The sequence below is a fragment of the Cimex lectularius genome, unplaced genomic scaffold (assembly GCF_000648675.2).
Source record: "Cimex lectularius strain Harlan isolate CLEC.00 unplaced genomic scaffold, Clec_2.1 scaffold223, whole genome shotgun sequence".
Taxonomy (NCBI): Eukaryota; Metazoa; Arthropoda; class Insecta; order Hemiptera; family Cimicidae; genus Cimex; species Cimex lectularius.
The window spans coordinates 354,730-369,268 of record NW_019392771.1 but is presented as its reverse complement, the minus strand read 5'-3'; the positions used below and the strand labels follow the sequence as shown (position 1 = coordinate 369,268).

The following is a 14,539-nucleotide window of genomic DNA, read 5'->3' as shown; positions in this document are numbered from 1 at the left end:
ATTTTGAGTTGTGAGTTTGGTGGTCTTGCCTGCCTTGCTTACAACTCTGACCAGCCAACTACTTTTATAGCAGTAGCATTAAAACTGTTTTAACAAAAATTTGGTTGTAGTGAGATTTCTTGTTGAGGTCAGCGGAATGAAGAACCTGTTGTTCGATTGTTTCTGATTTTACTGATTTCTTTTTGTAACTATATTTTCCTCCACGAAGAACAGTGTTTGCAAAAGAGGACTATAGAAATTGAAAAGAAAATTCGATACATATGTTATAATTTGAATAACACATATTTTATTATACTTTGTGTTTATACAATTTCTATATTGATTGTTTTGTTAAGAATTGTCGTTCGTTCTTCTAATTGTGAAAGAGCCTAAAGTTCTCTTAGATTTTAGAAAAACAGCCAGAATCGAATGCCTTCCCAACCGACAATCTGAGGATGACAAACAGGATCGAGGACGTCTTTGCGTTTCAAGCCACGTTTCCGGAAATTCGGTAAGACAATCGTAGATGAGGTCTAAAAATCCAGAATTAAAATCATCAAATCGTTTACATCTGTTACATATAAATTAATTGTCCATTGTTGACTGGATTTTGTCTTTATTTTTTACCGGCCGTGAATATATTGTAGCTGGTACCCCGAAATCTTATGACCTTACCCCACCCTTCTCCAGGTGCAATCGGAGGTTGTTCTGTCGTTGACCGGAGTCACAAGCACCTCCGCTTAGCTCATAAGCGAAAGTATTATCGCAATTTTTAATCTCTTATAATTTAATCCATGGGCGATTGAAAAGCTAAGGTAATTTTTAAAATGAACAACCGATAACAGGGAAGAGCGACCAGATTTTTAATTTCTCGTCAATCCTCTCTGTTTTTAATAAAAAATGGCTTTTGACAAGAAACTTTCATAAACGAAATTGAAAAGGTTATTGTTCGTTTGGAAAACCATTATTTTCCCGGATAGGTTCATCGGTAAAATTGACACCATAGTGTTTTTCCGTAGTGTTACGAATGAGGGATACATAAAAGTTCCTCAATTTGTTAAAATGTCGTGGCCATGGCCTCGTGATGTAGTATAATTAAAAATGCATAGTGTGAAATAAAGAGCTTTCAGCTTTAATAAAGACGCAATAAATTTTGACAACAGACGATGATGACAGAAAGCGTAGGTGTTCCATTTAGTCCATTTGATAGATTTGTCGCACCTGGAATCCACTGGTCCAGATGCAGGTATAAACAGTAAAAACTCTAGAAGGGTCATAAGACTCAATTACAATAAAATTATAATTAGAACAAACACAACAAATAATTTGGAGAGCATCTACCTAAAAATAGATTTTTGTGCCCTGATTGTCCATGATAGTTCGATCAACGTTTCGGCGTTTTGCTGTAATCAGTGGTGGATTTAGCTATCTTGCCGCATTTTACATCCATGGCCGATCACTACCCGCAGTGGTATTAAAAGTTAATTAAGGCTATTGTGGGATTTCATGTTAAAAACCTGTAGGCTGGATCTTTCCGATCCTCCTGTCCGCCCATTCTCGCTGGTTTAGCCTGCCAGTTCACTGTTTTCGGTTGTCGGTATCTTTGAATTATCCATATTTAGATGGTTTTGTATAGAAAAATCAATTTGAGAAAAATTACTGTGATATTTTGATCGGATTTCTGAATTGTAATTATGTAGTTTGATCGATTCACCTACCTCGCTGCTTTTGTATGTCAGACACGTGTGTGTTATTTTTCTTAGTCGTGTTCCTTTTATACGTTTTCAAATGAGTGTGTCGAGTGTGTAAGCACTTCACAATATCCAGTGGTGGGTTTTGTCATCTAGCCTCGTTCTGCTTATAACCCAGACTAACCTTTGAAGGATGATAGGCAGAACGGGAAAATTAGAAACTAACAAAATGCAAAAACATATTAACATAAGATAACGGACCAAGAAGGAATGAAGAGCCTATAGTTTAGTGGGGTGTGGATCCTCCTGGCCTCATCTTCAGTGGTAAGTCAAGTTAGGAAAGTCAAAGTAAAAAGAAAACCAACAACTTAAATGATGAGCATAAATAATCGAAATTGTTACGAAATAAACATGGTAAGAACTATGTTTTGTCCTATGGAACTTGTGTTTTTGCGTCGCCTGTACTTATATCCTTGGCCATTAAATGAAATTGGTTGAAGATCAAAACGAGTCTAAGAAAAAGCTTTTCGGTATTAACAAAAATACTAGCCTGTTGAGAGATTTCTTTTCGAATACCGCGGAGTGGGTTATAAACTTGTGGTCAACCCCTCGCTGTTTTGGTCTGTTAGATTCATTTTGAAATTTGACACTAGTTGGACTAAAAACAGGGTAAGTCAAGATAACTGATGTTTTGGGGTCGTTTATCAAACTAGGATTATAAAAACTATTAGCGACCTAACTATTAGCATATTACTGGCAACTATTTCTGATAGGTAATGGAGTATCCATAAAGATTGTCATTATCTTTTTTTTTGTTAATGTGAGAGTAATTTTAGCTCAAGCTTCAAAAAGTCTGACAAGATTTTTCATGGATTCTGCGATTTTTCTATCGCTGATTATCCTATCGTTACTAATAGATTTGTCCGCTGACCCTTCAAGTAGATCAATGAGAGAAGGTAAGCCGATCGATAATCCACTGTCGTGGGATTAGAGGTACAATCTCCCTTGGATCAAATTAGTTTATGCTTTATTCTGTGAGAAGCTTATGTCCGTAGTTTACAATGTCGGGTTTTCCTGACATATAAGCGTGTGGACGATGAAAAACAATAGTCACACATGTACCATTGAGTCTAGCTTGAAAATACATGGATAAAATTCAAATACCAACTTTTTAAAATATTTTGTAAAATAACTATATATAAATATGAAATGTTATTAACATTATCAATTATATTCTTTAAGCATTTTCCAAAAAATATGCAATGAAAAAGCGAGTATGAACGTCTCTCAATCTTGTTGATTTTCCTCTGTTTTTATTGTTTTGATTTCTGGCTCCACTTGCCTCCATTTTTTTTGTTTTGCAGTACGTGCTAAAAGGTTTGATTTCTCGCGATGTGTCCATCACAGAATGTCGAAACGAGTCACACTAAAACAGCGAGGATGGTTGGACCAAATGTTAAAACCCTGTGGGACTCAACAAAAAAGAAATATCACAGCGAGCTAGTAATTTCTTTACGATTCTGGTCTGATAAACCCTACAAACAAACCACTATTTAATCATTTTTTTAATTATTTTGCTCTACATCGATGGGTCCTTTATTCTTTCTTTGCCCTGCATAGATCCTAACTACTTAAGATGTCAACCAGGATGGACCAGAAAACTACAACTTCATAATCACTCAGACCAGATAGGAAATTCTTCATAAGACAATAATTTGGTCTTTTCCTATTTTAGTCTGATAAACAACAAAAAACCAAAAAACTGCCGTTTAATCGCGCTTTTCATCTTTCAATTCTGCGGCATCTGTAATGCAAAGGAACAGGCTATTTTTTTACCGAATGTAATTTGGATTTATTTTCTAATCAGGTAATAATGTACAAAGCGATCTAGTTTGCAATTTATCTCTTCGTATATTGCAATATCGGGAAGTTTATTCTGCCTGACTCGTTTTGACTTTACACCATCTCCAGTAAGTCTTTTGTCGGGGTTAAGCAGGGCGAAACAAAAACACAAACTGTAGGTTAAAGCTCACGTCTGTACATTTGTTTATTCCTAAACATTTGATTATTTACGATCATATTGGTATTTTAAATTTTTGGTTTCTTTATTTCGCCATCCAGGATCCAAAACTACCAAAATTCGGTCCTTCTTGGTCCTTCGTCGTATGGTAATAATGTTTTTGCAATTTGTTCGCTAACCAATCCGTTCTATCACTTATCAAAAGTTGGCCTGGGTTATAAGCAGGGTGCGGCTAGACAACAAAACCACCACTGACATTGTGGAAGCGATAAACGCTCGACAAAACCATTTAAAATCGAATAAAAGGACCACGACTTGGAAAACAGAGCACAGAAATTCACGAATGAAAATAGCGAAATGAGAAATTCGTCTGACATAAAAAAGGGGAGGATAGACGGACCAGGATCTGAGGAGGATCATGATCGACCGGACTATGTGATCTACATTTCACAAATCTCATCAAAATGCCATATTAATTTTAATTTTCAAAACAAAACAATCTTAACCGTGATATTTCAAAGTAACTGACCACTGGAAACAGGGAAATGCAGAAATGTCCAGCCTATAAGTACTTCAGCAAAACGCAACAAGAAATCTCACAATGGCCTTTAATGAACTTGTAATACTACTACGAGCGGGTCAGAGTTATAAGCAAATAGCGGCAATATAACAAAATCCACCAATGATGACAGTGAAATAACAGAAGGTCTGATTAAACCATCCAGGCCGACCAGGTTAATCCGACTAAATCTCACAATAAGGTAGTAGTTTTTCGAAGCTATACAAAATATTTATTGAGTTGGTTCTAATGTGAATTTTATTTAATTACAAGAAATGTCAGAATAACCTAGTAGTTTTTCAAAGCTATCAAAAGTATTTCTTGTGTTGATAAACCTATCAGAAACAAAAACTAACACTTATGTGCTTGTTAACTTTCAATTCTGCGTCTCCGGCAATATAACAGTTTAAGTTATTTTTTCAACCAAACTTACTACTGACCAAATATCATTTATAATAATAATGTTTTTTTATTTAACTATAAAGATATACAACACATAAAAGGAAATAAACATTAATAATAACGTGTTTTGTTTTTTTTAATCACCGGTTGTTTAAAAATTTGCTGTATTCGTGAGGAGCGGTCAATGAGGTAGTTTAGTAAAACAATTTCACACAACACCAATATGACACCTTGAGAATAAAATGACACCGCACTTTATGCTCTGAAGTTGACCCGAATAAAGGTCGAAACGTTGGCAAAAAAAAATTAAAAAGTGTTTTTAAAAAGATGGTTTTTTTTCTTTCACTTTCTTGACCGCTCCTCACGAATTCAACAAAGTATTAATAATAAAAAGGATGGAAGTATTTGATGATGTGCAAATTTAGTCAAAATAATCCATTTTTGTTTTTGTCCTGGTGATGATTTAATAATCCGAAACTAGTTGGCAAAAGAAGAAAGTTTCTAATAAAATTTCCTTTATAACAAATCGTGGAAAGACATAAAAAAGGACCAATAACAATAGAGATAACGAGAATCCATCTGTCGATAAATGTCACTTATATTTATTTTATAATTGAGTAATAATTGACAAAATTCTATAATTTGTAGCTATGGTTTTGTCAGGACGTATATTTATTTATAAAGAAATTTGTTTTTGCAGTTTGGTAGTTTCCGATCTTCCTGCTCTTGTTTTACTGAGTAGTTGTTCTTTCAGTTTCGTTTTTGTCGTTGTCAAGGAAAATAAGCAGAGCGAGGCAAAAACACAAAATTGACTTATGTTTTACTCTTAATAATTTCGGTTATTTATGATCATCCTGGTCATTTCAGCTGTTGGTTTTCTTGTCTTGCCTCACCCTGCTTACATCCTGAAACAGGCACATGGGATTGGCAATATAAATACACTATTAGGCAAAAAATTCCACCCACTTGTAATATAACTTGTTTTGTATATATTTTTATATATTAATTAAAGTTTTTTAACGTTTAATAATTGAGCCTTTGTCTAAACAAGTAAAAAAATGTAAATTGCTAAGGAAAAGGAAAAAAATAATAATAAAAAAGACGGGCAGATAAACTTTGTTTTAATTTTGTTTCAGTTTTTAATTAACATTTCAATATCGCGTATTTCCTCCTCATGCCCTAATTACATCTTGAAGACGCCTCGGCATACATTCTACCAGGCTGGAAATGTCTCTTTTGGAGGTTAGCCCATTCTTCACGAATTCTACACGTAGAGTGTATCAGGTAGTGATGGACGTGATCTGATTCGTCTTTTGAGGTTATCCCAAAAATGTTCGATGGGGTTCAAGTATGGAGAACAGGCTGGCCATGCCATGACCATGATGTTATGGGTAACAGCAATTGAAGGTACGTTTTTACTACGCGTGGTGTAACACGCGACAGGTGGACGAGTATTATCGTGTATTAGAATAGAGTTGTCACTGATTTCATCGAGGATAGACAACGCATGATGTTCCAAAATTTCATCCACATAGCGAGTGGCCGTCAAAGACCCCCACGAACAACAACCAACTCTGTGTGATTCTTCATTGAACTCCCCGCCCATACCATCACTTAGCTACGCTGAAAAGGTTGACTCTGGGAAAAATTACAGGCTTCATACCTTTCATTTCGCCTTCTCCACTCTCTTTCACGCCCATCTGGAGATCGTAGAACAAATCTACACTCATTTGTAAAACGTACAGCAGACCAACCGTCTAAAGACCAATGGCTGTGTTCTCGAGCAAATGCGAGCCGTGCGACTAAGTGTGTTCTGGTCAATTCTGGTCTTGTTACGGGGCGAAAAGCCATCAGTCCATAAAGATTTAACCTTCTTCAGTAGTGCGTTTAGAATTTGGAAACCTCGAACTTCCTGGAGCTGATGAATCGCTTGATACATACAAAATACTCAAAATCAAAAAACGGTCATCCTGCGGTTCTGTTACCCTAGGGCGACCAGAACCGGACCTTATATTGTAGGACCTCGTTTATCGAAAACGTCTAACGGCGTATCGCAGTTTCGTAGTGAACTCCGATGGCAATAGCCGCATACCTAGTGGAACGTCCATCATCAAGACGTGCCACACCACGCGCAACATCCTCAGCACTAAGTGGCATTTTCAAGTTTAAAAATTGCAATGCAAAGATGAAAACTAAACGGTTTATTACTTCAGAATTCAAATGAGACTGAATAAACATTTTAAATTCCGTAAAAAGTAAACATAGAAAAATCATTTATCCTTGTTTTGGATTAAGGATTAAGTGTGTTTACGTCTAATTGATATTCCCAATGTAAAACATAGCATAAAAAAATATTTATTGATAAAAACAATTAGACAAAATGAGGGCAGAATTTTTTTCTTTATTTATTGAGAAAATGAAAAAAAAATCAGTTGGGTGGAATTTTTTGCCTGTCAGTGTATGTAGCTGGTATTACTAAGGTATGTGTTTCTTAATGACCTGTTGTTTTCTAATTTGTTGAAGTCGTGAGGAGCGGTCCACAATGAGGTAGTTTAGAAAGACACCTTTTTTATTTTTTTGCCGACGTTTCGACCTTTATTCGGGTCATCTTCAGGGCCTGGGTAAAACATATTTGATTGGAAAAAAATACAATATAAGATGTAAATATAAATTTTGAACCAAGTATTTCATATTCACATAAAGTGTGGTGCTATTCGTGTGGTATCATATTGATTTTGTGGTGTCACACCACATTGATTCAAAATTTATATTTACAGCTTAAATTGTAAATTGTTGTGCGATTCATCAGCTGTAGTAAGTTCGAGGTGTCCAAATTTCTGAAAGCACTGCTCGAAGATTAAATCAGTACTGATGACTTTTCGCCCCGTAAGAGGACCAGAACACACAGCCTCACGGCTCGCATTTTCTCGAGAACACAGCCATTGGTCTTTGGACGATTGGTCTGCTGTACTTTTTACAGATTTGCAGATTACAAATTTGCTCTACAATCTCCAGATGAGCGTGAAAGTGTGCGGAGAAGGCGAAATGAATAATGGTCGAAACGTCTGCAAAAATATAAAAAAGGTGTTTAACTAAACTATCTCCTCAGACTTCAACAAATTGTTACTAAGGTAGTTTAGGAGGTTTTTACATTTTCCGGTGTTTTCCCCACTGTGCGGGGGGCATTTAATATAGTTAGGCATATATTTTTAAGAGTGGAGCGGGCGTTAACGCTGCGAGGGCGAGCGGGGGCTTTACATAATTTAGAAGCGCTTCCCGACAAACCACTTCGCAAGAATAGGCGTTGATTTAAAATCGACGATCGAAATATGCGCGATGTGCGCAGGGGAGCGTCTAAAATTAAAATCACTCAACGTAAATAATCGGTTTTAATTTTGAGTGGTGGCGGTCGACGGTGTGGCGTCGTCGGGCGGCGCTGTGTTTCTCTCCTGTGACATTTTGAAACGTAATATGTATGTGGTGGGCTGGTGTGCGTACACTCGCGGATCCTGATGATGGGCGGGGGTGAACGTAGTCGGTGCTCGGTGGGGCTTTGGGTCCGTCGGGGGAAATTTAGGAGGGAGTGTGTATCGAGCATCAATCCACCTTCCCCCAGTTTGGCAGAGTAGGCCCTCGTGCGCAAAAGCGAGTCCTCACACTCCACTCTCTCGTCCCGACGTTCAGTCATAAACCTCAGACGACCACGTCTCGCATCCCTGGAAAGACGAATCGAATTTATTTTTGTTATTTTCCTATTTTTGTACGTGTGCTGTGATCTGTGTCAGTGTCCTGTGTCTCGGCGTTAGAATATTTTGTCGGACTGTAACGAGATTCTCGAGGGTCGTGCAGCTTTTGGATTACCGAATCGTGGCGATCGTCCGTTTAAAGGTAAGAATGTGTTATGTCTTGTACCCCGTCGTATTCTAGGATGCCGGATAAAAACCCGATAAAAATAAATACAAATACGCCTGTTGGCTGTCACAAGCCCTTCTGAGTCCTAGCGCGGAATCCTCCTCCTTGATCTTTGAAAGAGACATCTTTTTGCAGAACATGACACGCCGTGTGATTGTGCCGAAGGAGCTAAGCCCCCAGTCGGAAGTCGAGAGCGAAGCGAGATGAACAGGAACTTTCTACCCTGTCGTTCTTTTTCTTTTATGTTTTCTTATCGAGTGCGGATAAGCGCGTGTGTGAAGTAATCTACTGGGAGTGATGATGGGAGGCCTCGGAGGAAGCGAACAGCAGTACTCGCTCCGATGGAACGACTTCCACTCGTCCATCCTTTCCTCGTTCAGGCATCTGCGAGACGAAGAAGACTTCGTGGACGTGACCCTCGCCTGCGACGGTTGCTCCTTTACGGCGCACAAAGTCGTCCTTTCCGCGTGCAGCCCCTACTTCAGAACGTTGCTCAAGGTAAGGATACAATGACGCGTCTTAAGATGAAATTTATTTTGAAAAGAGCGCCATTTTAGGGAAGACATAAATCTCTTCCCGCCAAACGTTAAATCTTAAAATTCGTGGATCGAATATTATTCTTCTCCTTGTTCCAGGCGAACCCGTGTCAACACCCCATCGTCATCCTGAGGGATGTCCGTGAGCAAGATATGGAAGCTCTTCTCAGGTTTATGTACAACGGCGAGGTCCACATAGGTCAAGAACAGCTGAGCGATTTCCTTAAAACGGCCCAAACCCTCCAGGTCCGAGGACTCGCCGACGTACCCGCGAAAGAACAACAAAAATTACTTACTGTGAGTACAGCAATTCAGTTTTTGTTTACTTTTTTAACTTTCCTAAAGCACTACGAACGAAATCAATGCGAATTAGGTAAACATCTGGAGTCAGTTGCAATAACAACAAAAAGATAATCCCAAGCGTTTGACACACACGCCACAACACACTGTTTTTTTCACCGTTTAAACTACCACTTATCATATGATCAGATCATGTTAACTAATTAATTTTCACAATAAACATTAAGGTAATTATAAACGCTATACCAGAAAGCCCCTAGTAAAACTTATAATGTTTTTAAGTTAATGTTTTATCTATGTTAGTCGGTTAAAGGCCAAGCTCAATGCTTAGTAAGTAGTTCGAAGTATCAGTTTAAATAAATAAAATAAAATAAAGGTAATTATTTTTGCAAGCACATCATTTTACTACGGGATTTTAAAGAATTATCGTCATATTAATTTTGCTCGTCAAATTCTGTGTTTACACGTGAACTCGCTTATCACAAAGTTTAAAAAAATAAGTAACTAGTAACTAAGCCATTTATTTCATTTATTTAACGAAGATTTGTTGGTGATAAATTTGCTTACTTTGATCATAAAATGCCCATAAAACTTGTCTTTTTTATTTTGAGTTAACAAACATGAGTACACGCATATCCTATCAATTGAAAGTATATTTAATTAAAATTTTCTCGTCCTAATTCTTCTTTCTTAATGACTCGAAGTGAAATAAAAATCACAGAACTGTAATTAAAAGCGTGGAAGTGCGTCAACAGTCCGCTAATGTGTATCTTGTCTCTGTTATTGGCCGTTCACAATCTCTGTCAGGCTCAAAAAGTCAATTTGACAGACAAAATTTGGATTTTTAAAAAATTAAGTTAAAGAATAACTGAATAAAACTCGCTGTAGTTGTTTGCAATCCGATTAAAACTCTGGTACATTCTTTCTTACATTAGACTCCGATCTGATTTATTTCGTCGTTATTTTTTAACCTCCAATCTCCCCAAGTTCTCCATAGTTTAATTTAAATATTTGTTATTTTTTTAAATTGCGCATTTGCTGTTTAAATTCAAGGTTGACGCCCGGATTGTAGAGATTTGTTTGTGTAGTGCTGTATGCTCGTGGTCAAACACGTTTCAATTTTCGGGGTAAACAAATTATTTTTCATTATTAATTTTAGAAATAACTTGGCTTTTTAATGTCGACTTTGTTTATCAAGTAGATTTAATAAACCGAATCGTCCTCTTCTTCCCCAAATATTATATCCTAATTTTTTTTTTCTTTAAATAAAGACACAATGGACAAGTTCAAAAGTACAATAATGTATTTCTCCCTTTCTTGATTTGTTTTCCTTTTCAAATAAATTTGTACGTATGTTTAAAGTACACAATTAAAATAAAATTAGATCAATTACATTAATTTGAATGAGAAAAATACACGCATACTGATTTCTTGTTTGAAAAATGACTGTACTCATCAAGTACCATTCTTTAATATTTTAGAAAATATTGACATTATTCTTTTACAGTTAGTACATAGATCGGTTTTATTTACGTAAATGCTTTATAAAACTGTTCCGGTTATGTTCGTGTTTTGCATATCAAAACTGAAATATTTTATTTTAAAAGTTTGTGTATGATTAAAAGATTGTGAAATCAGGTCTGATCACTTGTGCCGTCTTAAGTTATAGTTTAACCGGAATGGGAAAAATCTCTATTCGTTTCTAAGTCAAGGAAAGGTAAAGTTCTACTTCTTGTTTTCGTTGCCTTTTTGTGTAAATAACGAGGTGACTCAATGGTTTAACCGATTTTAATGAATGAGGGTTCGGTATACCCATATACGGAATAGACGAGTTGCCACCGATAGCTAATTGGCCCAAAGAACATAATTATTCACATTTTGTGCCCAGATCTTCTCTTTTCTTCTTGAACTTGCCTTGAATTACGCATCGATTCAACCAGTCGGCCTTAAAAAATTTTATTTCAGTACGTCCATCAAGACAACTAATTATAGAAGAAAGGTATAATCAAAACTAAAACAAGAAACGGCGCGTAATTAACGGATACTAGCACGAATTCTATTAGGCGTGTCCACACGGTACAAACTCAGAAGTCTATTTCTTGGCTAAAGACAGTTGTTGTATAATGATGGCCGATACTTCTCAATGTGGACGCTTTGTGTTATAGTAAGATACGGTAATGTATTCAACTGATAAAGTTTTACGATTGATAGACTCCGCGGCTTCTTGTATATGATTCATTCATTACGTTAAAGCAGCCAACTTAACATGGAGAACTCCCTCTGCTAAAATTTCACATCTAATAAACTTTTTAGTTTGTTTTCAAACTTGATAAATTGATACATGAAATGCTTTCAGTTGTTGACACGACAGTGTCTAGACAGTACGATACATAATAATGAAGGTGGGGTGAGTACGTAGATTCACTTTTTGTAAATGATGGTTCTACTCACAGATTTGTTGTTTACACAGCCGGATTTCGAGCATTAAACGCTCATCATCAGGAGTTACAAACAGGTCTTTTGCCAACAATTTAATGCTGCTCAGTTTTCAACATGCGAAAAATGTGATACAACAACTAAACATTATCCTAATAAATATTGTAAGAAAATAATTTTAAATTATTGCTGAATTTCTATGTCAAATATTATTTAGGTACATGTTTAAAACAGGAGTAAATCAAAATCTATTATATAATTATTAATATATATTATTGCTAGTAAAAAGAATAAAATATATTATTTTTAAAAGAAGCAACAGTCAAACACAGCCACTGTACCAAAAAGTAATCTTTATTTTTTCGTTCCTTGACACACATTGGGAAACACAAAAAGTAGGTAAAATTTTGAAACGAGAGGGATTTGATTAGCTTTTAGAGTGCGTGTTCACTTAGAAATATCCTTTCAAACCTAAAAATAATCTTGACAATTTGTGAAAAAGCGGGGTTAAAAAACTTAATTGTAATTATTGCAATATTTTATATATAGCAACGCGCTATAGAAATTAAAACGAGAGAAAAAATTTGAATTCTGAATTTAAGCACCAGCTAAATGAAACAAATCACAATTTCAATTTGATTTATAATGTCGCATAATTTAGATACGGACAAAATTAATTTATTCCTGAAAATGTAAATTTATTTACAGAATTAGTTTTACTATATACATTTTATGCTTATATTGCTTACATACAAAACACTTGAAAATGAATCCATTTTATTAGTCCTTTATTTACACTTGCTCACTTTTAATTAATTTAAAATTAAACATGGAGATAAATGCATAAATAATATTATAAATTTTGATTTACCCCCTATTTTAGGCATGTCCTAAATAATATTTGACATAAATATTGATCATTATAAAATTATTTTCTTACAGTATTTATCAGGATAATATTCAGTTTTGTTGTACATGTATTTCGCCCCTTTAAAAATAGAGCGGTATGAAAACCAGCTTCTCGTTGGAATCCTTGTACACAACAAATCTGTGAGTAGAACCATCATTTTTTTAAATTGTACGATACATTGTCTCTGGACAATCTCTTTAGATCTACTTATATATCTTTCAATTCAGTATCCCACTGTAGGCGACAATGCCTTACTCTACATCTTTGTTTTATCACTTTGCTAACAACACATCCTCACGATTAATTATACATGAGGATTCCTTGATGGAATTAAATTACTTCCGGCGTTGTTGGCATTACGGGTTTAGACCTCTCATCTGTACTTATGCAACGGATTTATAGACATTTAACTCATATTAGTTGCACTTTTAATTCTAAACATATATTCACACTCACATTTATTAAATACATTCTTTCCTGTTTACACCTTTCACTCAAGTAGATGGAGTTCTTGACATTTCATCATCACCCCATAAAAACCATGTAAATAAGTTATTATGAGAATTCTTCATGAGATCCGCTGGGTAATGATTTGTAGAAAGATTGGACGTTTCCGATCTTCTGGTCTGATCCTGATTTGATCCTTAGGTCACGCCTCTGCATCTACATCTTCAGTTCGTTGTCTTGTCTCAACCTGCTTAAAACCCTGACCAACCAACTACTACTCTAAATTTAGTATTGAAAGTTCAGTAAAGGCTATTGTGAGGTTTCTTGCTAACCTCAGTAAGTTTGCTAACCATCGTGCTAGTCTGTTTATCCATGTTTGGTCTATGGCACATTGCCATATTCACTGGTTTATCAGGATTGTAAGCCGGATGAGGCAATACTAACAAACCTATTGCTGAAAATGAACAGCCCAAACTCATTTTGAAATGCCCTATGGTTGTTGGATTACTGGATATACCGTCTTCACTAGTCTAAAACTGTGCTTTTAGTAAACACAATAGAATGCCTTTATTTCTTTTTAAATGTCGAGCAGGGAATCAAAAATTTGATGCTGTATTCCCCTTCCAAGTCTTAATATCATTATATNGAAAAGTGATAAACATTACATAATATATAATTTAAAGTAAAATTACGGCATGGAGGTGTGTGTATGTATATATATATATATTTTTTAATATATATATATATATATACATCCCGTTTAGACCAGTAGGGCGGTGGAGTACTAGAATTCTTCCATCATATTATCCGCAAGTTGCACAACAAAGTCGATTTGAGACATTCCCGCCACCGGACCTCTCTAACAATGCTTTCGCGCTAATATATACTTTCATTAAAACTAGTGTATTGCCTTAATTTCTGCCAATAATCGTAACTGGACGCTCACAGTCAGATCTGCTAAAAATACGTTTCCTATATAGGGTTCCTACTCGCACACTATAAAGCACCATGTCATGTCAACCTTAATCCTTTTTTATATATGTAGAGCGATGAGTGCTCAAATTCCTCACGGCCAGTGTCCATCAGACATCTCCAGTAAGTTGTTTATATCGGGTACCTCACCACGCTCACTATAAAGAGCCAAGGTATGATCAATGATGTAGGAAAGATAGAGAAAATTTTCTATACTGAACAGTTACTTTTTTTCATTATAATTAATCATATCTGGTGTTAATTTAATTAAATTTAACGATTCTTGACTTATTTTTATTAATGATAATCCTCCCAATTTACCGTCAACAATAATAATTGTCAAACTGTTCCTTATGTTACCTCAGAAAATTTATA

General features: G+C 35.7%; 1 protein-coding gene across 3 annotated transcripts in view; it reads left to right on the top strand.

Moving 5' to 3' along the window:
• The first annotated feature begins 298 nt into the window (after window positions 1-298).
• The window catches only part of LOC106666765 (protein abrupt-like), a 33,563-nt gene continuing 19,322 nt past the window's right edge, over window positions 299-14,539 (top strand). Inside the window, exons 1-3 of one of the 3 annotated variants that reach the window (XM_014394186.2) lie at window positions 299-490; window positions 8,699-9,061; window positions 9,199-9,396. In XM_014394186.2, coding sequence (XP_014249672.1) covers window positions 8,861-9,061; window positions 9,199-9,396 — 399 coding nt within the window. In that variant the 5' untranslated portion in view covers window positions 299-490; window positions 8,699-8,860. Of the gene's footprint in view, window positions 491-8,191; window positions 8,540-8,698; window positions 9,062-9,198; window positions 9,397-14,539 lie in introns of those variants that run through there. The other 2 variants (XM_014394187.2, XM_014394185.2) reach the window with 2 other exon arrangements.